General features: G+C 39.7%; 1 protein-coding gene across 1 annotated transcript in view; it reads right to left on the bottom strand.

Annotated features, from left to right (window-relative positions):
• SCIN (scinderin) overlaps positions 1 to 24045 on the bottom strand; it is a 59406-nt gene that overhangs the window by 11072 nt on the left and 24289 nt on the right. Inside the window, exons 5-15 of the mRNA XM_080383926.1 lie at positions 13651 to 13743; positions 11052 to 11184; positions 9271 to 9359; positions 8858 to 9073; positions 7547 to 7668; positions 7275 to 7365; positions 4664 to 4834; positions 3991 to 4168; positions 3391 to 3512; positions 1616 to 1693; positions 241 to 301 (exon numbers count right to left, since the gene is read on the bottom strand). Of these exons, the coding sequence (XP_080240052.1) occupies positions 241 to 301; positions 1616 to 1693; positions 3391 to 3512; positions 3991 to 4168; positions 4664 to 4834; positions 7275 to 7365; positions 7547 to 7668; positions 8858 to 9073; positions 9271 to 9359; positions 11052 to 11184; positions 13651 to 13743 (1354 nt within the window). The remainder of the gene's footprint in view (positions 1 to 240; positions 302 to 1615; positions 1694 to 3390; positions 3513 to 3990; positions 4169 to 4663; positions 4835 to 7274; positions 7366 to 7546; positions 7669 to 8857; positions 9074 to 9270; positions 9360 to 11051; positions 11185 to 13650; positions 13744 to 24045) is intronic.

Genomic DNA, 24045 nt, shown 5'->3' with positions numbered 1-24045 from the left:
CCTAGTAATGCTATCTTGATAAATGTTACCATTCATAAACTTACAAATAAGGAAGATACAATGAATTTAAAAGCACATTTAAAGGAGCAAATAATCTTCTCCAGGAGTAAATCCTAATAAGCTCAAGTAACCCTTTCAAACACTGTAAACATAACTAGATTTTTCCCCTACATGATATTTTTAATTTAAGTAATATTGATGCTACTTCACTCAGAATTCTGCCATATTGATTTGATTTACCAGATTTAATGGATTCCTGTCGTTCAGTTTCATTAGCATCCTTCCCAATCCAAACAAAAACCTGCAGAGGAAAGACACAGCTCCCATGTTGTTATAAGGATATTGTATACAGCAGGTAAAATACAAAATAGCTGATTCCACTAGGAGAAAAAATACACACTATGAAAGACTGCAGAGATACACAGCTCTCACAAACCACAACTGTGGGGTCTTTTTCCCCTTGCAAGAAACTGAAATCTCACTGCTGTCTTAACACTGGAAGGCCAGGCCTTTAAGCACTCTGATGAAAGGAACTCTTAATTACCTTTCCCACGGATATCTTTTACAATTTACAAGGAAATTGCTCTTTAAGTGCATGTAGAAATACTGAACAAGAGCTATCTCTGTTTTGAGCTCCATGTGCACATCAACGCTTGTGCCCTGTGATCAGGGCTACCCAGGGTAACTGCTAGATAAATACCCCACTCAATAACCCAACAACCAGAGCCCTGATCTGCAGTCCCCACGTTTTGTTTGTTTGTTTGTTTTCCTCTCAGGGATCCTTTTGGAAACCAGCTACATGTCCTGGACTTCTTTCCTTCTTACCTGAGTCAGTATATCCAAACTAATCCAGCTTTTCCACCCACCTTCCCCCATCACTACTTCCCACGTGGACCTTGGATGTTCCTTCTCATTTCCAAAAACCTCAGCCATTTTTGCCCTAAGGGTTAGGCTGAAGAAGATGAATAAAGCGTGGGATCTGTGGCCTCCTCCCACTTTCTCTCCAAGGGGAGAGGAAGGGTAGAGAGAATATACTGTGAGAAACGGATGTGCCCTCCGCACCCACAGTAAGTTTGCCTGTCATCCAAAAAGCTCTCAATGTTTTCATTTTTAGGTGAACCTAGGAAAACCACTGAGATTGTTTCTGTCACCCTCCACCCAGTTCTTCTGAAGAAATCTGTGTACGGGTCCAGTGTTTGTCCCTTTCTCTAGTAAGACTTTTTACAGCTGCTGCCGCTACATAGATTTTGTTGATTCTGAGTATCTTTTACACAATAACTTCCTTTTTTAAAATTAATAAATTTTAGTGATATAGTCAAGACTGTTACTGAGAGCTTTTCATAACACTGCCAGGGCTTATACCCTTGCAGCCTCCATTGATTTCAATGGAAAGTGCCTGCTGTGGTCTCACATCATGCTTGGAAATTCAGTCATATATGTTCACACTAGCACATCCTATAGCTCAAAAAATATAGCTCCCTCTGGTATAATTTAAAGAAAACAAAACTTCTTCCACTCTCATGAAGATGATTTTTCCTCCTATCTTATGATCTAAGTGGTTAAGAACAAATTGTCCTTGTTACTACAGAAAGCAGTGGTCAAGTACACAGCTTACCTGCTCCCAAGCATCCAGCAACATGACATCATCTTCGGCCAAATCATCCTGAGTGAATTCTCCTGGGACCTCCTCAATCTAAAAAGCATATTATGGTTTGGGGTTTTTTTGGTTTTTAATGATTTATCAAGACATCTGACAGGCCCAAGATATTTTTAAAATATTAAGTGCAGAAACTGGTGTGCAATTCTTTTTGCTCCTAAAAGGTCAAACCCTAAACTGTCAAGGGTGTTTCACTGTAAGGAAACAAATCACAGAATTGCATGTCCTAGAAAGTTGGCTTTCAGTCTGTCACAGCCCATAGGCTACCCTCAGGAGAGGCAGAGGTTTACACTGTAATTATGACTGTTGTAAAGCTGGGTCTGAGGTCTGCCAGAAGCGGACAGAGAAATCTCCATAGAGCACCTGGTACCAACCAAACTAAATCAATCAGCTGATATCAGCTGATACATTAGTGCAGCTTATGTTCATTAATAAGGAAAAGAAACTGCTTTGGTTTGCAGCGGGTGAGCTCAATGACGAAATACACACCCAAGCAAGACTTCCAGTCACTTGACAATGGGACATTACACTTGACTAAGCCACCAAGGATTAGTCCCTGAAGGAAAAGCAGACTGCTTGCTTCTTCCACACATGTGCAGATAGGAAAGCAATTTAATCTCACTCTGAATGAGAAGGAGAGAGAATAATGTAGCTAGTGGTCAGCCCTCAACTTTTAAAGGACTGTCAAGGGTTTTGCTGTGCTTGGTCATGCAGGAGTGCTAAAGGGACAGTAAGTGGATTGTTTAAAAGAAATTCCTTTTCCCCACCCTGTGTTAGGCTGGCCAGAAAGTCAGTGATCTGACCTACCTCTTCTGGTAAGCTCTAATGGTGGACATTCTGTTACTAGAGAAATGTTACAGGAAAGAGGGGATTTCACAGAATTTGGAGAGAATGGAAAACAAAATCCAAAGTCCATAGCTCCCAGCAGACTGTTATAGAGAAGTTAGTTCCTATTACTGTATTTCACAGGAGTGTTTTAGAAGCTTGTTAGAAGAATACATTTTACTGCTCTCATAAGATTTTAAAGTCCTTATTAAAGGATCCTATTTGTTTTATCCTTCTCCAAATGAATAGGCTGTGCCTTAAGAAGACTGCGGAGATGCTAGCCAACTATGTCCCCTACGTAAAAATTAGTGCATCCTTGCCAAAGTGACACAGTGTTGCCCTCCCAGAATGCGGTAAGTAATTAAGCCTGAATCACAGGCTTAATACCCAGTGCACAGCTCTAGGTATTTCTGCTAAGGAAATAGGTCTTCCTACCTCCTTGAGCACAGGCCAATACCTTAGAGGCATAATTACATGTCTTAAATCTCTATGGAAAATTTCAGACTGCCAGGGATTTTTGGCAAATGACATTTCTTTTCCTCACCACCACTATCAAACATGTAAGGGGCAAGGCACTGACCTGCGCTTTCTCAGCAAAATGAGAGCAATCTGGCAATGCTCTGCAAGAACACAATTGCTTTTGACTGAGAAAATGTCTTATCTTTTTGCATTTCCAGACTTCTAGTCCCGGGCTGGAGCACGCTTTGCATTCAAACTTCTGCAGTATTAATTCTTCTGTCTGTCCTTTGCATTTGGATTGATTTAAAGCATCAAAAGTCAACTCTCTAGCTCTTGCCAAGCATGGCTAACTAAGCCAGATCTCCAAATTAATTTAATGTCTGTTGATTCCCAAGGCTAAATATACCAGAAACTATATAAGTAAACAGACAAAAGTATCCCTCACATACAATAAATCTGCCAGTCTTATTAGAACAACCATACAGGCGAGGCGGATGATCTTCAGCCTTTGTCAAGAGTTGTGATGAAGTCTGATATTTTTTTTTACCTCCAAGTGTTTTCCAGAATTCCTCTGAAATATAAAATATATAATTTATTCAGCAGTGGATTTAACATTTGATGTTTTAGCTTGTTAGATACTGTTTCAAGAATCCCTAAATAGTATCTTTGCTTTCTCATAGATCAGTGCATTTTCTTACAGTTCTTCCTGCAGTTTGTCAAAATAAAAATAAAAACGTAACTTGCAGACCTAGAAAGAGCAATGCTTTATGTCTCCCTCCCCTCCTATGCACTCAGAGTAAAGAAAGGACCACATTCCTCTGCAGCTCCTGCTACTGTCCCACAGACTTTCAGGGCATTGCACTGCTTGTGTATCAGCCAGTTCTGCACGGATCTCCATAGTAAATGCCAGGTTGGATTTTCAAAGGGAGAGTGAACATATGCTTCTGTCTACAAAATCTGTATGATCACAAAAACCATTTAGGCTGTATTTCCATGCAGTGCTGTATATTCTCAGCTGCCTATTAGCAACCACCTGGCCTCATACTAACCAGGTTCCTGGCCTTCATTAATCTTAGCAGTCTGGCATTTAAGAATGCTGGCAATGTACTGAGCTCCTTGTTCCTCTTCTTTGTTTGCTCCTTTTCCTATCCAGGTGTAGCCAGAGTTGTTTGGCAGTTTCAGAACAAAGACATCATTAGAGTTTAGTGACATGGCGTCAACATCAACCTAGATCAAAAAAGAAATTGTTTTATTTATATTTTCAAATAATGTGATTGCTATTTTCCATGTTTATATAAAATATGTAGATAGATGTTAATCAGCTAAGCTTTTTTCTTCATTTTTTTTCTCCTAGATTTATACTGATATAATTTAAAGAACTCAACCTGAGACAGCAAACTGACTTGAGGGGCAAAACTTGGGACTGTTTGACAGTAGGAAAGGCTATCTTATAAGGGTTGCTGATTCCTTGTCAATTCTTTGTCAGGTGACTATTGGCTACGTGTTTTCATACAGTTGCCTCTGAAAAATGTAGATTGGTTGCACATAGTTACAGCATATTCTCTTTGATTTATGAGATGGGTTGGTCACAAAAAGCAGATTTGATTTGGAGTTCTGAATTCCCACCCGATGTGACTACCCAACAAGATTAGTCGGAGAGGCTTGTGGCAGCTATACCATTTCCCATGGGGAATAGTTGGTTTACTTAGGAGGTGACCTTACCTCCGCAATCCTTGTAGTGGCTGCCAAGTTCCTGCGGATTTGGAAGAGTCGTGTGAGCGGAGGAGGTTTCTGACCTTCCTTTTTGGATGTCCCATCCTTGTAGACAATAAGTGGTTTGTTTTTGAACAGGCTCAGTAAATGTGCAGGCTCTTTGCCTTGGCTGACTCGGATCTGTATATACATATAGAAATGCAATAAAAGAAACAAAAGGACACAGGTAGTTATTTTTGGCCATTGTTGAGTAGCATAGGGGATGTTAGCCAATAATGTTAAGTATGTTAGCACAAATGAGAAGTCACAAGCTGAGAAGATCTAAAAATACAGTTCCAGACACATTAAAGTTGGAGCATTTGTGAGATTTTTTTGTCAATCATGCCGACACAAAGGCAAGATCCAAACTTCTAACATAATGTTTAGCTGATTAAAATGGCTGCTATCTACTGTAATAAGGTAATTGCTTTTTCAAAAGAACTGTCATTTCACAGAGTTTTATAGAATGACTTAATTCCCCTGAAAAAACACCTTCGTAATTTTAAGTGCCCTGTATTTAAGCAGAAGAGAATGGTTGTTTACCCTGTTTGTTATTTCTATGTGTATTTTATCTGCAGAAGGATGAAAAAAATGAGCACAAATCTATCTTGCAGAGGATAACATGGATGACAAAAATGAACTTCCATTACAGATGCAAAAGATCTTACTGCAATCCCACCAAAACCACTGAGCTATGAAGAATGACTACTTTTAGGTTAACATATGATACAATTTACTTGTATACAACCATTTATTCTTTGTAACAGTACCACCTGCCAAGGTGCAGGGCTGTGGCTCCCTGCCTTTTGGTCCCAGAAAGAAAAGGAAAAATAGGGAATGCGACATACTTTAGCCCTGCCCGACGAGACCTGGGGCTGTTGGGAGCCGGGGCGGAGGCAGACGGGCTGCAGGGCCGGGGCAGCACTGGGTAGCAGGAGCAGGTGCTTTTGCTTATCTCACCACTGGATAAACTGGTACAGTTAACTGAAAAGGATGCCCTAGGACACGTGTACTTGTAGGTGCCAAACTGCGGCAGGATTTTACAAATGCCAAAAACAAAACCAATAATAATAATAATAAAAAAATCACAAACCACCCAGTAAAAATACAACAAATCGAACAAACAAACACCCTGCTGAGGGAAACAAATTCCTGCAAAACAAATAGGGGGACCGGCTTCTCAGTAGTTATTTGTACTGTAGTGCCATCTAGTGACAAAAAATAATACGTTTAAACCTTGCCAACAACGGCAATACAGACATTCGGCACATACCAGGTAGCCACGTACACGCATACAAATGCTTACACGCATATATACGCACGTATATATGTATAGATACATATATATGCACACATATATATATATATTCCTAAACTCACTGCAGGCTAAAAGTACTTGTATCACGTCCACTGCAGTGAGATGGATCTCCTTCAGTTTTCACAAAAAGACTTTTTAGGCACGTATTATTGCAGTTGTTAGTAATATTATTATTACTGTAGTATTAGAACTGGCCTTGGATGTGAGGCGCGACCATATTGTGCTGGACTTTGTCCAAATGCAGAACACGTATTAGGAATATTCCAGGCAGTAATTACCTAGAAGCATTCTAATCCTTCCTTAATATAATTTCAATCATAAATCATAACTGATTAATGGCTAAAAGTATGGTCTGCCATCTAAATTAACCGTACCTTGGTGGGTGGGGGAAGTCCTTTACTTTGGTAATTAAGAAATGAGAATCACGGAATTATCTCCTACTGCTAAGAAAATCTCTGCCTGTTTCTTGTCATTTTACAGCTCTAGCTATTCTGTGAAAAGAGACCTCTCACCTCTCTACCTACCCAGCACTCCTCACTAGTGATGAGAACTCACATGCGAGTCATACTAAAACTAATTTATCTCCTCATACCTTTTAGTTGCCAATGTCCTGCACCTTGCCCTTGCACACCCCATTTTTGCAAGTGAGGATATATCTCCTGCTTTCATGGAGCTGCAAGCACCACAGGATGGGAAAACCCAAGTTACATTCCTCACTAAGGCAGGGACAAGCCAGACCTTGTTGCACGGTTCCGGCAGGCTCTCCCCTCCTGGCTGTCATGTGGCTTTCCTGTCTCCCAGTTTTGGACGTCTAAAAGTCAGGTGTCTTGTCTGGGCTAAACATCACAGCTTCTTCCATAATCAAAAGGAGACAGGAGAGCTCCCACAGGGCTATGGCTCTGTCAGACACCTGCTTCAGAGCAAGTTGCCCTGGGATGATCAGTCTTCACTGACCATGTACAGAGTGTCTGTAAGGCTAGGCAGGACTAAAACCTGATTTTTGGACAGTGAAATTCAAAGGAAATAAAAGGCAGTTTCAGGTTCCGTCATATCTGTGTTCTTTTGGACACCTACATTCAGAAAGGAGGATTCAAATGGGAAATCTCTGGTGGCTTTAAAAGGAGCCCATTGGTGCTTGGCTCGATACAGACCATGAGCAGTCAATGCTCCCAGTTTTCAAAGACTACCTCCCCCTTCCTTTCAGCTCTCACTGAAATTTGCATATATTGATGCTCTGTGGAATTTTATCCAAAAGACACTAACCTGCACGGCCTGACCGTTCAGTGAATCATCCAGCTTAACAGTCAGAAATGCAGATGCAGTCAATTCATCTTTTGTAGCACTGGCTCCTTGCCTGAGGAAGACAAGAAGAAATACAATGGTTAAGTACAGTTTGAAAATGATCTACAGCATATACTGCATGACAAACACAGTAAACAATCTTGCATTTACATGTAGTTCTGCTCAAAAGGCCATAAAGTCAGCATAAAATAATATCCACAGCTGGAGGTCTGTGCAAAGCCGACCAAACATACCATGTGTAGATGATCTTCCCTTTTGGGTAAGTGTAGAGGATAATGTAGCAGTCACCACCATAGAACTGTCCGTATGTCTCAGGTTCCACAGGAACTCTGCCACTGCTTTCCACACGCCAGATCTGGGGAAACAGAGAAATCACTGGAGAATGCTGAATTCATCCTACGACTCTTCAAGGAGAGTTTTTACTGTGTCATCCCTTGAGTGACCTTTGTTTTTGTTCCCGGGTATTACAGAATAAGACCAGGAAGGATTCTGCATGAAGCAGATAGAAACACCCTGCACCCACTGAATGAATAATGACCATCAACAAGCCATTGCAGTACATTTTTTTTGGTCTTGGTGCTTTAATGCCATATGATCACCTCATAATGCTACGTTGAACTTAATTTCTTAACATTTTAAGATGACAATATGACATGAACGGCACAACATCATGATTCATTGTAGAACTATCATATAATTTGGGAGAGGCACACTGCAGTCAAATAACAGAGTCATGCAAATTTCTTCCTATTTGATTCACTACAGCTCAGTTCAGTTAACAACTGCTCTCCAAATATATACTAAAATGTACAGCAAAAAATGCTTCAGATCTAAGTTGCTTTGGCTCAAGCCTACAGACCAGCCCAAGTACGAGATTAGAAACCTAGAAAATATACCAATGAGACCACAGGTATTTATCCCTTCTTTTTCTTCCAGAATCTCGACATGCAGACCTGTATTCAACAGGCTGTGTTGGTACAATGCCAAACCAGTCCTGTGTAGTCCAAAGATATTCCTGCAGTAGGTTATGGATAGATCTAGAAAGGCTGTACAGTCATCTTTTTCTCTGTAAAACCTACCAAGACTACCCGAGACACACACTAGGGACATCCTCTAGAAAGCAGACTGGATGCATATATAAAGACACGGAATGAATTTCTCACTCCAAGAGCATGCCCTCCCATTCCAGATTTCAAACTGGTACAAGCTAAAAGTTGTGTTCCCTAAGAATCACATTTAAAGTCTATCTTTAAAAAGGTATTGAGCAGAAGGGGAAATATTTCTGCTGTTTGATTTCTGTTGAAGACTGGTACAACATCTTTCATAAGCACCAAAAAAAACCATGTCCCAGCATATAGCTGACAAAGAGATTCACTTTCTACTTTGAAGTACCTTTTCTGGTGGTAGAAGTAACACTGCCACTAACGTGGTGTTACTCTGCACAACAGTGTAAATGGCAAAACATAGAGTAGCAGCTTATCCCATTACAAGTAACAGAATACATTAGGTAGGTGGAATACAATTTAAAACAACACAAAAATTACCTCTACTTTTCCTGAGCCATCATCTACCATGTTATGCTGGGCAGCCATTTGTGGAGAGTCATGTAACCTGGTAGCATCAAATTCAATCTGCTCAATTTTAGCCACTGTCTCTGTGACATACACTTTGCCAAAGCCATCACTTTGATCTTTATCCTTCCAGTCTTTGAAAAATTGTTTAAAAATTGGCGTTTCACCTCCTTCAGGAAGGACTTGAATCTAAAATGAAGAAGACACATGAAATGTAGGAAAACAAAACTGACAGTTACTCAAACAGAAACTTTTCTGAATTATATGTTAGTCAAATATTGCCCTTTTGTCTTGTAAGCCCTTAAAAATATTTTTTTGCTGATTTAAGAGCAAAGTCTTTAACAGAGCTCACGCTCGTCTGGTATCACCTCATAAACAGATCACACCTGTGTGTTGGCAGGATAATTCATCTGCTGTATGAATTGTTCAGCATTCTTCATGGCAGCCTTTCTCTCTTGTGGGTTAGCATCTTTTCCTGGTTAAAACAGAAGGATAACAATACATGGGAAAGGGCAATGAGCTCACAGATCCTGCAAAACACAGACGTCCTTGAGCTAGGTTCTCTTCAACATTTTCTCAGTCTTGAACAAACACAAATGCTGGACATAGCATGAGCAAGAAGATCCACACAAAGCTGAACGGCCAAAACAGTACCTCAGTGGCTCTGAAAACAGTTAAAGTAATTGAAAAGGGAGCACTGTTTTTTGCTTTGTGTATGCTATTCTTAATATCTACTTTGGTTCGAGGTACAAGAACACCCTGGCTCTTTTCTCTGAACTTCCTTTGCTGGGTTGCAACGTGGTGAATAAAGCTGCTCTCCAGAACTGCCTTCACTTCTTCAGGGAGCATCACAGTCCTAGTAAAAGAAACTCCCATTTCATCTGGCTAGGCTGTGCAATTTCCCACCACTCTTCCCCACCTATCGCTCCTTGTTCAGTCTTGCTCAGTGTTAGACATCTCTGAAAGTCTCTGTGGGGTGACACTGTATCAGGTTTGTGTCCCAGCTGGCTGTCAATGACTACACTCCAAAGACCTCTTAGTCTAATAAGATGTGCTGATAAGCTATTCATTGTATTCCATTTCGAATGAGACTATTAGCAAAGTAATTCACACTCTTCAGCTTAGTGGTCTAAGGATTTCCAGCGGAGACAATAACTGCAGCCTCCCAGTGCAAGAGTGACAATCACAGTCTAATGGGGTTTTTCAACACATTATTGTTACCAGCAGTAGCAAAGTGAGGATCTAGAAGGAACAAAGATAGGGCCACATTCAAAGAGCCTAAATTGTATTTTATGTATTTTATGTCAGATCCTATTGGCTTGCTTCTTCTAGGAGCTGTCAGGTAGAGAGTGAAAACCAGGAATCAGAGGGTCAGGCAGACCTTAGGCCATCTGAGCACGAAGCTCCCAAAATGTTTCCTTAACTGAAAATGAAGTTTCAAGCAAAATGCTTACAGTGCTTCCTGGACTGAGTTCAGCAGTTTGACAGCTGCATAGATTAATTATTTGCTATTGCACATGGTAAAAAGTAATGCAAATGCCACAGAATAATTAATACACCGCCTCAGACAAAAACAGGAGGATATTTAGCATTGGATGCAATGGCAGCACCACAACAGCTACAAGGTGTCCAGGCATAATTCCCCAGTAGTAGTCTTTTCCTGGGAAATATTCAGTCAAAGCAATTGCAGACACTCCTACAAGCACTGGTGATACCACAGAGAAATATTCATAAGGAAAAAAGAAGGATCAAAGTATTTGCAAGGTTATGCTTTTAGTTAATATGTGGGAGATACACCTTTCAGTTTCACACCTCTGTGGAGCAATGTATGGAAATATAATATCTACCCATTATCAAACCTTCAGTGTCTAGATTCTGTCGCAGAAGATATGGATTTGATGACAATATACAGAACTTGTAGAATTCTTCATGTTTGTTTTGTAATTTCCATTTAGATAAGCATTTAAGCACTCAGACTTACAGATACCTTAAAAATTGCCAGAACCAAGTGAGCAATCCTTGTCCACTGACCACACCAAGGAAGAACTGTGTGCAGGGTACTGCGTCCAGCCAGTATTAAATTCTTGCTAGTGAACTGAGGTGGTTGTGTCAACTCCTTAGATATGTCTGCATAGCTTCTGCATTTGCAACAGAAATGATCTCTTACCTTTCCACACAAAGATCTTCCTTGCAGCACCGTTGTCCAAAATGAAGCACTCCTCAGACGAAAGCATAGCCATGGAGAAGGGGTTTTCCTCTGCTACCACAGACACTTTCATGGATCCACTTGCATCTGACACCTAAGAAAGGTATCATTTCAAATTTAGATCAACTCTGGCTTTTGTAACAAAATTAATTTCTGCTCAAAAAATTACTACAAAAATCAGCGCCTATTTCTATATAAATGACTATATGAAATTTGTATGCTGCTGGAAAGTAAGGTAGGCTGATTTTTTTGTTTCATTTCATTTCACATCCAACAGAGGGAGATGTAGTGTTAATTTTAGAGAGTGTGCTGGATCCCTGTATCACAACTTCTTAAAATATGAGTTTCTCTTCCACTTTCAATTCGATTGCTCATTCAGTGAACACCTCAGAGTTAAAAATCCATATTTTTTTCAGCCCCTCCTGTATGCTCAGCTGAACTAGTGGAGTCCCTAGGTGACATCTTCTGCTACCAAGCAACCTTCACAGAAGCCAAAGGTACATACACATGCTGAACATGAGGATTTGTAATTATAATAAAGTAGTCCTACACTGATATTAACAAGTGAAATACCTACAGTTCTTTAGTTGGAAACTGTAATATAAGATCTGTTGCACAATCTGCTTTGTAACCTCTAGCACCACTGTCAGATCATATAGACCTTTAAAACCTTTTAAAATTCACTCCTGCGTGACTGAAAAGACCAGGTAATACTACTGAAAATAAATTATTACTATTGTAAAAACTTCTCTAGCAGTCTTTCTTTCCTTTCAGAATTAAATATTAATTTTAAATACATCATTGTATCTGTATCTTGTTTTGCATATTATGGAAACACAAGAGGAAAGTTACCACTGCATACACAAATAAAAATCAACTGTTATACCTACTGTGAGGGCTCAGCGTAGACCCGGCTCTTGACTTTTGACACTCACAGTTATATTGTAGCACATTTAAATTTAGCTAACAGGGCTATAGTTAGGAGGACCTGTGTACTTAGAGGAACTTACTAGATATCCACAGAATTTTCTGAGAGTTCTCAGGATTCCAAAACTCACTGCCAGCACTTTTGTTTTCTCTAGTACTGTCTTACTATAATAGTCCTGATCATACATGCAGGCTTTCTTTTTCTTCTCCCATCCCTTCAAAAGCCTGCTACAAAGATAAATATGTGCCAGATTTTTTGGCCAAAATGGAATGATTAATGGCACCTTAACACAGCACATAGACAAGGACTAAAAATGGCCTTGCAACAACGATCACCTCATACAGGCTTCTTGTAAACCCCAATAACATACATGGGTAGGGGAAGGATCACGAAACAGGCAGAGAGGTGGCTCCATCCTGCTATGGTCTGTGGGATGCAGGAGCTATGGAGGGAGTGACTCACCTTCTCTCACACTTCCCAGAAGCTTCGAAGCTACTCTAAATGGCACCTAAAAGGTCACACACATGGAAATCCAGTAGCACTTAGTGCTGTCAGAGCGCTGCCGCTTGTTGACCAAACCCTTCTTGTTAAGTGACTATTGGGAAGGGAAGACAGTGCATGGTATGCCAGTGAAAGAGTCTTTTCCGTCACACAAGGCAATCTTACTGCATGAGCCAGAGCGCAAAGTGCTGAAGAGGAAGGTCCAGATCTCAATGCTAATGACAGCTTGTCAAAAAGTATTATTGCAGTCTTCAGAGGAAAATAATCTTTTTTTGTTGGGAGAGGGGAGGATAGTGTCTTTTCTACATTTCATTTAAAGTATCTCCCTTTTCCAAATACTCTCTTCTTTTCTCAAGTGGGAGAATATGAAAGAAAGGGGAGAAGATGGGGACTGAAGAGAGAAAATACAGGCCTGGAAAAAGTCTGGGGGTTTTATTTCACAAAAAGAAATAGTTGTATAGCCTTGTATATAGATAAGATACTGTATTGTTGAATATGAAGAATAAATTCCATGCCTTTTCTAGGAAAGAGCAGTGTACCTAGTACAACATGAGGAAAAATCATAACTTCACTGAATATAATAATAAAACTCCTAATGATTTAAATGGAGTAAATATTTAATCCAGTTTGTTTGTAGGTAATTTTCTGGCAGTCGTGCCATCCTAGTCAGCGTTAAGCCATTGCAGGTGAGGAAGGAGGAAAAGGGCAAAAGAAAGGAGTTTTGCATTCAATTTTTTTTGGATTTATATATAAAATATAACATCACTATCCCTCTTTCAAACTCTACTAAGAATAACTAAATCATATATGGCTACTAAAACTCTCACTGTTAAAATCAAGAAGACAGGAAATAATAGTTTAATGCAAGACCAATCAATTATTCTTTGACCTGCACTGAGTGTTCACAGGCCATGCTTAACTTGTTTCCTAAGTAAATATAACTAGCCAGTTTTTTTTCCTCAAATTACCTGGGCTGTCTTGATTGATGTGCTTTGAGAAACTTGTCCATAGGCTGCAAATCAGCTATCAGAACTGCAGTTCTGTAACTGAAGCCAGAACTCCATATATGAGGGCACTACGTGTATGAATACTGTTTAGTGTACCTAACCAAAAAAAATATAAACGACTTACCATATATAGTTTAGCACTTCTCCTGTTTGTAATATCAGCCAGCTCATCATCATCATCATCACTGTCGGGAAGCGCTGGCTTGCTACCTAAGACCTGTACAAGTGAATAACAAATTCAATGCAGAGAGATAAATACTTAAAACTGAAGTGTTTTGTCCCCGTAATCAATCAGATTGGGACCATCTTTGCATATAATCCAATCTAAAACCAAACTCATGGGTTGACTTGTTCACAAATATATGGGTAATTTTAAATAACTGTCAGATCCACAGCAGCTTTAGATCTGTGTGCTGTCTTTCCTGCAAGCCAACTTGCTGGTCATCTATAGACTAGGATAGGAAATTACATATACAGAAAAACTTCAAAAAACACACAGACACACAAATACACAGAACAGAAAAGTTTATGTAATCCTGTTCTATGTGTGCGTTTATGTCTGTCTTCCCCTTTTCCTCCCTTTTTTTAGTAACTTCTAAACTGTCTGCAAGCACATCTTACAATTTTTGGATTAACACTACTCTTAAAATGTTAAACAATACTAAGATTAAAGCAGACAAAGTGAAATATATGAGTTGAAATTATCTTTTAAAATATTTAAATTGGCAATATAAAATACCGGATTATGAGTTAAAAAATCTTAACAATTAGATTCTTAAACCCATTTTAAAGAGGAAAAATTAGCCAAGGTCTTAAAAAAAATTATGGGGTGAGAAAAACATTTTCTTCCTCTACCACCGGAGTATCAATTTTACTGCTGTAGTTGTTTTACATCATAGTAGTTTTCCACCATTGGTAAAGTCGTAACAACTATCACTATGAGAAATTTACAGAGGTTCATCAAGAGTATGTTATGGTCAGATAGTCATTTTTAGATCTTAGTTACCCTTTCTTAATGACCTTTTCTTAATGATTCATACATGACTAGATCCAAAGTTACATCCATTATGTTATGGATTTCTATGTAACTATGTCCCAGAGTGAAGGTAGTAGTAATTAGTGCATTTGAGTACATATTAATATCAAGCACAAAGGGCAGTGCCAGCCTTCCCATTGACACAGTGCATTTGCATATAACATGGAGTCACATGCAAAACCACTGTAAATATTTGATAACAGGGAAGCCTAACAAAGGATACAGCTGGAAAGAAATTGGAAAACAAATACAGCCTAAATATTTAATATAAATCTGCCATCTGGAATTTCCTGACCTGGTAAAACCAGTAAAATAGAAAAGGGGAAAAAAAAAAAGCACGCCTTGTTAAGTGTGATTGTTACAGTTTATGCTAAAATATTTTACTTGTACTCAATGAAGACAAAAAAGTAACACCTTGTGTGTTTAAGAAAGATGTTAGTTGTAGCTCTTCAGTAGTTATCACTCAGCATTTCCTGAATTTATGCCACAATGGCTGCAGATTTACCAATGTATAGGACAAGCAGGACTACATGTTCATAGCAGAGTTCCACCATGCTGGTGAATGGCTAAAACCAGTGGGTATATTTGGCATATCAGCACATGGTTTCTGAAAATGTTTCCCTTCCCAGGTTTTCATGCTAACCAGCAGCCTACACACAAGCTATAGAACACCAAGAATAATGCTGCCTTTGTAATGCAAGGGTCAGAAAACTGCCAAGTAACAGGCACACTTCTTTACCTGAACAGATGTAGAATAGGTTTGAGGGTTTTATTACATTTGACTTTCAGTAACAAGAGGGTAAAAGAGTCTTGTTAATAAAACTTCCAGAAGTCCGTACTCACTAGTTCTCTGCCTAATTAGGTATTTCCAGAAAAAAAATACACGAACCCCACCACCACACACACATACACAGTGATTCCCGATACAGTTATTGTCAGTGTTTTCCCTTGCCATGCATATAGGATACCTGTGGCACCACAATTATTCTGCAGCTTCGTTGTAAGTTGCTTAAAGTGATATAAAATAAATTGCTCTTAAAATTATATATATAATTTTTACAGCTATGAAAGTGCTACTCTAAATATTTTTAAACAAAGCGAAGCAGTACCTGTTGGTGTTTGTAAATGCATCTTGACAGAAGCAGCCCCTCTAATCACAGCAGTCTAAGCGCTCCTCTCCAGTGGCAATTAAACCAAGCAGCCTCTATAATTTAAAAACTGGGCTTTAAAATTGGCCCCAGCACAGTTTAGACTGCTGGTCTGACCCGTTGGTATCTTGAAACTGCATGTAGAACGCTTTTCTGAACTAGACAGAGAATTACTGTCACAGTCCCTAAGTCTTATCTTAGAAAATCTCAGTTCTTCAGTACTGGCACAGAGCCAGGGGTCAAAACCTCCCTTGTGCAGATGCAGTTACAGGTATGAGATGAACAGCCCTGGAAAGGGCAGAGACATTCTGGTGATTCTGGGGAAATCAATTCACAATTCTCTAAACAGCAGCTTGCACAGTAGCTCCTCTGGCCAAAGCTAGCTCTGTACTTCAGCATTGGCGAGCAGAAAAGGAACATTACTCATTTCTGTAATTATTTTGCAGTTTTTCAGATGAGCCCCAAAATAAACAAAGAAGGGTCCTGAGGGTTCCTCCTTCTCCTGCATTTGAAGTCACAGTTGCTTGTAGATCCTGGTATTTTGCTGACCCTTGTTAAGAAGGAACAAGATGTGCTTCTCCTCCCACCAGGTAAGAAAATCCAGGACTTGTGAGGAGGGCTGTGCAGCCAACACAGCCGTTAGAATAAACCTTGAGCTGAATCACTAGTGGGTGTGTATAGCTGTGTATGTTAGTATCAAAAATAGAAGATGATACAAGTTTAAAATTACCTAAGACATGCAAAGACACCAATTGTGAAGAGGTTCAGTGTGCACTATATATACTCAATATATGAAATACATGTAGCCAGTACACTTCTGTATTGCTAGAACAACTTAAGTCATTCCCAACATGCTTTAATTTCAGCCATTTTATTTTCTAGACTGGAGGATGAGACAAATCACCAAAGGAAAAATTCTGTGCTTAACCAGAAAGCAATTTATGCTGAAAAAACTGTTAAGTTCTGTCCCAGAGAAACACCTTCCAGAGAAGTTATCTTTCCTCCTTCTAAGGCAAAGTCCCGTGGCACAGCTGAGTCCACATGCAGCCACACATATGCCTGGATGTTATGACAACTGATAGTTTTATCAATAAGATTATGAAGTGTGTATTGAACAACAGCTAACTGCTATGCTGGAATTAGGTTATATTGTTATCTAAGCATATGGCTGGCTGAGCTGCAGCTCTCAAGGCACCTCACCTTTATACAGACATGATGCACCAAAAATAAAGCAAATCATGCCAGCTGAGACTATAGTCAAAGGTTCCCAAAGCTTTTCAGCAAATTTCCCCAATAAAATGACTAAATCAACACATAGTTTAAAGAACATTGAGTCTTGTGATTCTTACCTACATATACTCTTAGTTTCACACAAATCCTGTGGTAGCTATATACACAGGACTTTGCTCATATAATTCTCCCTACACAGTCAGGCTGCTCCACTGGGTCTTTACATCTTATGACCCAGTGTACTGACAGCCCTAGGCTGGCTCTCCCAGGCTGCTCTAAAGTTCAAGACCCTGACTCACAAATCTGCCAAGAATTCAGATCCACAAATCCACCCTACACACCTGAAAATAGCAGTGCTCTCTTGGGAATGGAAAACAGCCTCATCACACTTTTCCCCAGCTGTCCAACCACACTAGCAACTTCAAACCACACCTCTCATACATACACAGGTACATGCAGGTTTTGAAACCACTTTTAAAATCATTATTAAGATTTTTGTTCTTTACTGCAGTAGAAATAATCTCAAGAATGATTAGGGGCCCTGAAAACACACCCATTTCCCAGCTTCTTCATTTTTTGGGCTTAGCATCTTTCATTGCAGCTGCTGGTTTCCAAACCACAGAGACTTCGTCGTATCACTTCACCCTATCTGCCACTGACAGATTACGGTGTCAAACCACCCCTCACTCTCTGTTGCTCCACCACAGAATGATGCTTATCCTCTCCCATCATTGCTTGCTGCATGCAGGTTTACCAGAGTCCTGGAGAAAAGCACAAGCAGCTCTGGCCTCAGTGAAGGTGCACACAGGTGTAAGTGATGCTATTCTGCAATGACCTCTTGTGTGCACACCCTAACCTTACCATATATGTGAGGCTGCTTAACCCCTCAAGGCTTCACAGCTTCAAGCTGCTTCACAGCTATTTCAGAATAACACATGCCCACAGCAGGCTACAGCAGAGTCTACCTTGCTTCACATGGCTATAGCCTCATGCCAGTTTACCTCTCAATGAGAGCATCAGACTGTTGAGTTAGTGTTGCTTTAGAAAAACTATTCATTAACTCCATACCTTTAGATCTTGTCTATGGGAAGTATAACAAAGTTGATTAGCATTAATTTAAAAAGGTTTGGTTTTTTAAGTTGTATTAAACCTTTGCATTGACACTCATAGGTTAGTGCAAGAATATCATAGTGGAAACCAAAAGCACATCAGTTCCCCTACAACTGTCCAAGTTCACTCTTGTGGTAAACACAATGTAGCTCATCCTGTCTGCAAAACCATAATCCTCTTTCACATTCTTACATGCACAAGCTCTTTGTAAATATCTACACCCCTTCAGAGAATTGCAGAAAACAGAGCCAAAGTTTTTAATGGCAAGTGAAATTCTACTCCATTTCCCTTAAAAAAGAATAAAAGACATCACAAACAAAAGGTTTCTAAATCTGTAGGAACGTGACAAGGTAAATAATTTAAAATAAACTCATCAGAAGAAGAAATGTATCAAACATTGTCTTCAAAACTGGAGAAGCCAGCTCTGCATCACTGAATAGTTGATATTGATTTAATGGGAGCAAGAAGTTGAAAGAGTTCAGTGAGGCTGAAAATCCAACTAGGAAAACAACACTTGAAGAGCATGTCAAGTGAAGGTTAATTAAGAGAGAAAACCAGTTTTTTCACTTAACTTGTATACACTAACACTAGCAGTGTGTTTGTGTTTCGTCTTACTATACACAGTTTGGGTTAAGTTCCTCAGTCTGAAACTGAACTATTTGTTGTGGCCCTGATCCCAAGCATCTGATGTCAAAAATACTCACACTCCTCTCTTTATATGCTAAGAGCAAGAGAAAGAAAAGCAAGACACTTACGTAACTTAAAGCTGTCTTGTGGGCCTGACGTTTTATTACTTAATACTTTTGGAAAACAATCAAGATTAGTAGCTCATAATTTACTTTCTTGCATGCTCTAACACAAGCAAGTACATCCTGCTCCCATAAACTCCAGTACACGTGTAGGCTATGACAGAGAATAAACCCTCCATGCAAGACAATAGGTCTTAACCATGTTCACCACACGAACTCATTGATAGATTAAGGCTTAGATTTTTATTAACCTTCAAAGCACAGAAAAATACAAGGACTCTCTCTCTAAAATAAATATTGACTCAAATATCTACTCTAGTAGCCAGTAAAAGGAAAAAGTCCAGCAGAGAGGTGAGGGGATGAACATATCTTGCTCCCAGGTAGCCAGCAAGATTTCTGCCTGAAATTGCCTCTCACTAGCAATTCGAGCAACAACAGATGCCATTACACACTCGCCTTGAGCAGAAGACCTCCCACCTGCCTGAACAGAGATTGAAAATAAGATGGAAACAGCCATAATGTACTGAGAAGCAGACAAAGGGTTGTTTTATGATAACAAATAGTTCTGGCATGCTGTTAATTTTTTGGGGTTTAGTATTTCATTTATCAAAAGGACTTTCGGGTATTAAGGCCTAAATCTGATCTGTATGCATTCAGATTGCTATCAAATAAAAAGGCATCAGTTGCTCATGGCACTTTTTATGCATAAATTATGGCCTAAGATTTCAGCCAGTTTCTGTTGTCTCAGGAATTTCAAATTAAAATCATAATTTTATTCATAGCTCTATGCTTAACTTCCTAAAAATAGGACATTCGTCTTTGGCAGCTTTTTATACAGTATTTGCAACTTCGCTTATCTGTCTGGGATAATCTGAATATAAAGCTTTTACTGGTATGATAACAAAGTTCTAACATTAATTTTCCACTCTGTGAAACAGGCCATGGATAACATGTTCACAAAAAAAGAATCTACACCAGTCTTGAGAGTACAAATTCAATGTTTTTCCATAGTTTGCCTCCAAGGTAAAACAAGCTACCTTCTGTCCTGCTGGGACTGCACAGCTGGCAATATCTAAGCTAGCTATTTACACTGAGACTGGGTGTGCATGAAATGAGTTGAAACCCCCAGCCTACATTATCTTCAAATGTCTGGCATTTAGGATGCCTCCAAGGTGATCAGTGATCCCATACTAAAGAAACTGGGAGGGTGAATGGCAGAAACTATGCAAAAAGCAGTCTTTTTGTAACCATTAATGCTGCTGAACATTGAGAATTGAGCTGTTCAGTGACCTGCTTACCTGAAGCATAATTAAAAATGCAGAAAGTAATCACCTCTACATCTTTTTTGCATCTATGCTAATCCTTTCTACCTGAATCTTACTCCTTTGTTACATCCTCCTGTGATACCAGCAGAAGTATTAAAAACGAGCCCCGAATCCTGCAGACTTGAACGTGTGCTTGAGATGCCTGTTTTTTCTGCTTTACTGGGACATAAAGTTAGGCACACACTGAAGTCTTTGTAGCTTTGCAGATCTCTTTGAAAACCTTGTGGATAAAAAAACTTACGTGCTGCATGACAGCACATTAAGTGTTGGAAAATAACGGAAATAAATCAGTAACTAATGCCAACAGGGAGCCTCAGACACAAAAAATATTTATCTGCTAAAATCCACAAAACTCCCAGCTTTTCATTCCTTAAGTGCCTCCACTTTGCAGCAGGCATTTGCAGTGCCACCACACAGGCTGGTCCCAAGGCTGTGGCAGGCTGGACCATATCAATATTGGAGTATAAAGAGGAGTATGGCAAATATTCTGTGAAGCTTGAACTGGACGTGACTGGCAGCCAGCGACCCTGCTAGAGAAACAGTGTTCCCAGGGGATGCGTAGCTGCTGGAAGGAGGAGCAGGCAGCTGTGATACATACCAACATCAGGGTGAGCAGAGGGAGCCACAACAAGGTGTTTCAGCACTCAGTCCATGAAAAGGGAAGGTGGAAAAAGCTACTCAGGGCATGACATATGTCCCCAGTGCACCACTGGCTGTATTCACAAGCTCAGCATTTCCAGTCCAATACAGCCCAACATCAGGTATGCCAGCAGATCCTGTCTGAATGTTTCTTTCACCTGGTTGTCTAAGAGATATATCCTGCTTAGCTCTTTGAAAATAATTTCCTCCTGCTTTTTTTAATGTAAATTTTGTGTAAAGGATCCAAAATGTTCAACAAAGGGGCTATGATTTACAGCTCTAAAAAATTGGAAGTTGCAGCACTGATTACTGCAGTATTTAAATCCATCTTAACTTACCTACCTCTTATTTTTACAGGTAAAGCCAGATAGCATCAAACTCTCAGACACTTACGTAAGCAAAAGACCTGGCCCTAACAACCTGCTTTGCAGTAAATACAATAATTGTATTTACATATTTCTTCAATGTTACACACTTGGCGGTGGTGGAAATACTGAACTGATCCCGCAACATGTGGAGAAGTTTCTTCTATACAGTTGTTCTTCACCCTTGCCAAGATGTGAGAGGACTTTTACTCCAGTGTTATATAGCCTGGATAGGGAACAGGAATCTGCATATGCAGATTTATCTGCAAAAAAACTACAAAGGTTTCCTCCCTGAGCCCTTCCCGCACTGCAGAACTTTCATTAAAGAAAATTCAAAGGCAACCTTGAGCAGAGATCCCTTGGGAGTTGCTCTGCACAGGAGTTGGGATGAGGCAGACCTAGCAGTGGGGGCACGGAAATGAATTCCTTTCAAGGTGTATTTGTCTTGGGGAGATGCTTGATTCCAGCAAAAGCATCTCTCTGAGCTTTTTACACAGCTAGGAAACTCTGCCCTTTCAGTTCTTCTCCATTAAATATCCCTGTTGCTAGAAAGTACACAGCAATAACTGCTAACAAATCCATGTGAAGATAACTGCTAACAATTCCTTTCTTTGGCCTTACCTTCTTAATTATGCTCATTTAATAACTGAAAATTATAGTGGTTTTTCATCAATAGATTTCTTGATGGTCTAGCACAGAAAGAAAAAAGACATTACAAATGCCATTAATATTCTAACATGTAATTATAACATTATAACTGACTAACGCTGTAACCTTGCAAGTGTTACAGCTGCTGAAGAAGAAAACAACAAAGACAAGTGGTTTTCTCACCCATAAGAATGCAAATGAGACAGGTTATAATTTAATTGCAAGCACTTCCAAAAATTGACTATGATTTTAGAAATTCACTAAAATACCTAGTATGGAAGCATCTTTGCTAGCATAAGAAATTAGGTTTGCAACCATCTATTATTAGAGCCGTTCATAAACGATTTAGTTCATGCCATGCAGTATGATACACCTGAACATGTTCTGAAGTAAAATTTCTAATACATTCTCCTATTTAGAGAATTAATTAAAAGCCTGACTTCCAGATGTACGTGCCACCTGCAGCTCCTATTCAGTTCCCTGTCATTTAAGTACCTGGCTTCACATAGCCTAGATTGAAAACTGCAGCTTGGAGAACGTTATGGGTAACTCACAATGCTGCTGAAGAGTCCTTACCAGCCTCGGCTGTTCTTGGGCAAAACCCCTGCTGATTTTCTACCTAGACCTGGGGAAAACACTGGGTCAAATGCTCAGATGGTGCAAAGCAGCTAAGCTGTACTGAAATCCAGGACACACATGCTTTGACTGAGTACAGGTTGCATAACTGAGCCCTTTAAATGCAAATTTGCTTCAAGTAAAAGGACTGTCCTCAACGAAGGAGACACATTCTGTAATTAGAAAAACAGGACAGCTTGAAACTGGCTCCCTACAGGGCAAGGGGTTTGTACTTCGTATCTACATTCATAGCCCATCATAAATTTTAATTAAACACTTTGATGATTCATAACCTGCCACTCCTCAGATTGCTGTGAAAGGCACACAAGGCTGTATAGTATTTTTGCCCTGGAATCTTTTGAGTTCGTATCCTGCAAACTCACACTGTTCAAAATGGCAAGGCCCAAACTGCATTCTTGCTGACACCTGCATATATCCAAAACCATTCCAGTGAAGAAGTGCATTTGTCTTCCTGAGGGGTAAATTTGACCCATAGTTTCAAAGCAGCCCGAGAAAGTTGTCTGTTCATTTGAGTAGCCAATGCAACTACAGGCAGTAACTACAGCTAGTAGTTCTGCTATTTTCTGCCCATTAGCTTTCTCAAGTCTTTGTATTCTCATGAAAATGTAAGTCCTCTGTGTCTGCCTGCACAGCTGAGTCTTTACACTGGGAACTGGTACAATTTCCATTGTCCTCACCCCTTCTCAATGCATTCATTTTCCCTTGTACATGACTGTTCAATAACTCTGCCCTGGGACTGAAATTAATTTCAAGTATTTATTTCACAAAATACCCTAGAAACTTGTCCATTTTTTTGAACTGTCTCAATTTAGATAATAAAAGATATTACTTTGGCTTACATATTCCCAAAGCCATGGATAATTTGGCCTAACATGACTTCATTAAAGTATTATTCACATTGTGCTTTTTCTTGCTAGTGAACAGGTCAGACTGGACTATAACAGTTACATGCAATTCATAGATTATGAACTCTCAGAATTTGAGTAAAACTGTGTACAATCTACATAATTAAACAATTGTTTAATCCCTAACAAATACCTGGAGTTTGTATTCCACAAAAGAAATGACCCTTCCTCCAGCATCACCCTCACTCTCACTGTCCCTCCACTCCTCTGTATACAAAACAAACTTCTCCTTCGCATGACTAGACCTCATGTATAACCAAAAGCAAGGGAACAAGAAAAACCACAAACGTTATGAGTGCAGCCATAGCAGTTTTTGCTTTTCCAGAGTTGTGATGTCAGATCCTATTCTTGCTGGCTCTGGGAAAGGAGCAGGTACCAAACCAGCAGGGCTCGCGCTGCTTTTCAAGCCTTGTGAATGAACCATGTGATGGGACTGGACACTGCAGGAACCTGCCTAGCTCCTTCAGAGAAGCATGCCCTTGGCACTGTCAAACCCATTTATCCTAGCTACAAGTCACAGCAAGCCTTAGTTTTTCACACCTACCTCACTGCGCTCTGTGCTGCCCTTGGAAATTATCTTTGTTTTGTAGCAAATAATTTTTAGGTGCTTGAATTTAACTATTAACTATTTGAATTTAAATATTAACTAAGGAGGAGTGGGACAGTCCTGGTCTTTTGTCCATATGCACGGACATCCATCCAGCTAATTTAAGGTTTACTGGAGCTTG

This window comes from Falco punctatus (genome assembly GCF_963210335.1).
Source record: "Falco punctatus genome assembly, chromosome: 4".
Taxonomy (NCBI): domain Eukaryota; kingdom Metazoa; phylum Chordata; class Aves; order Falconiformes; family Falconidae; genus Falco; species Falco punctatus.
This window is presented reverse-complemented; position numbering and strand designations above follow the sequence as displayed.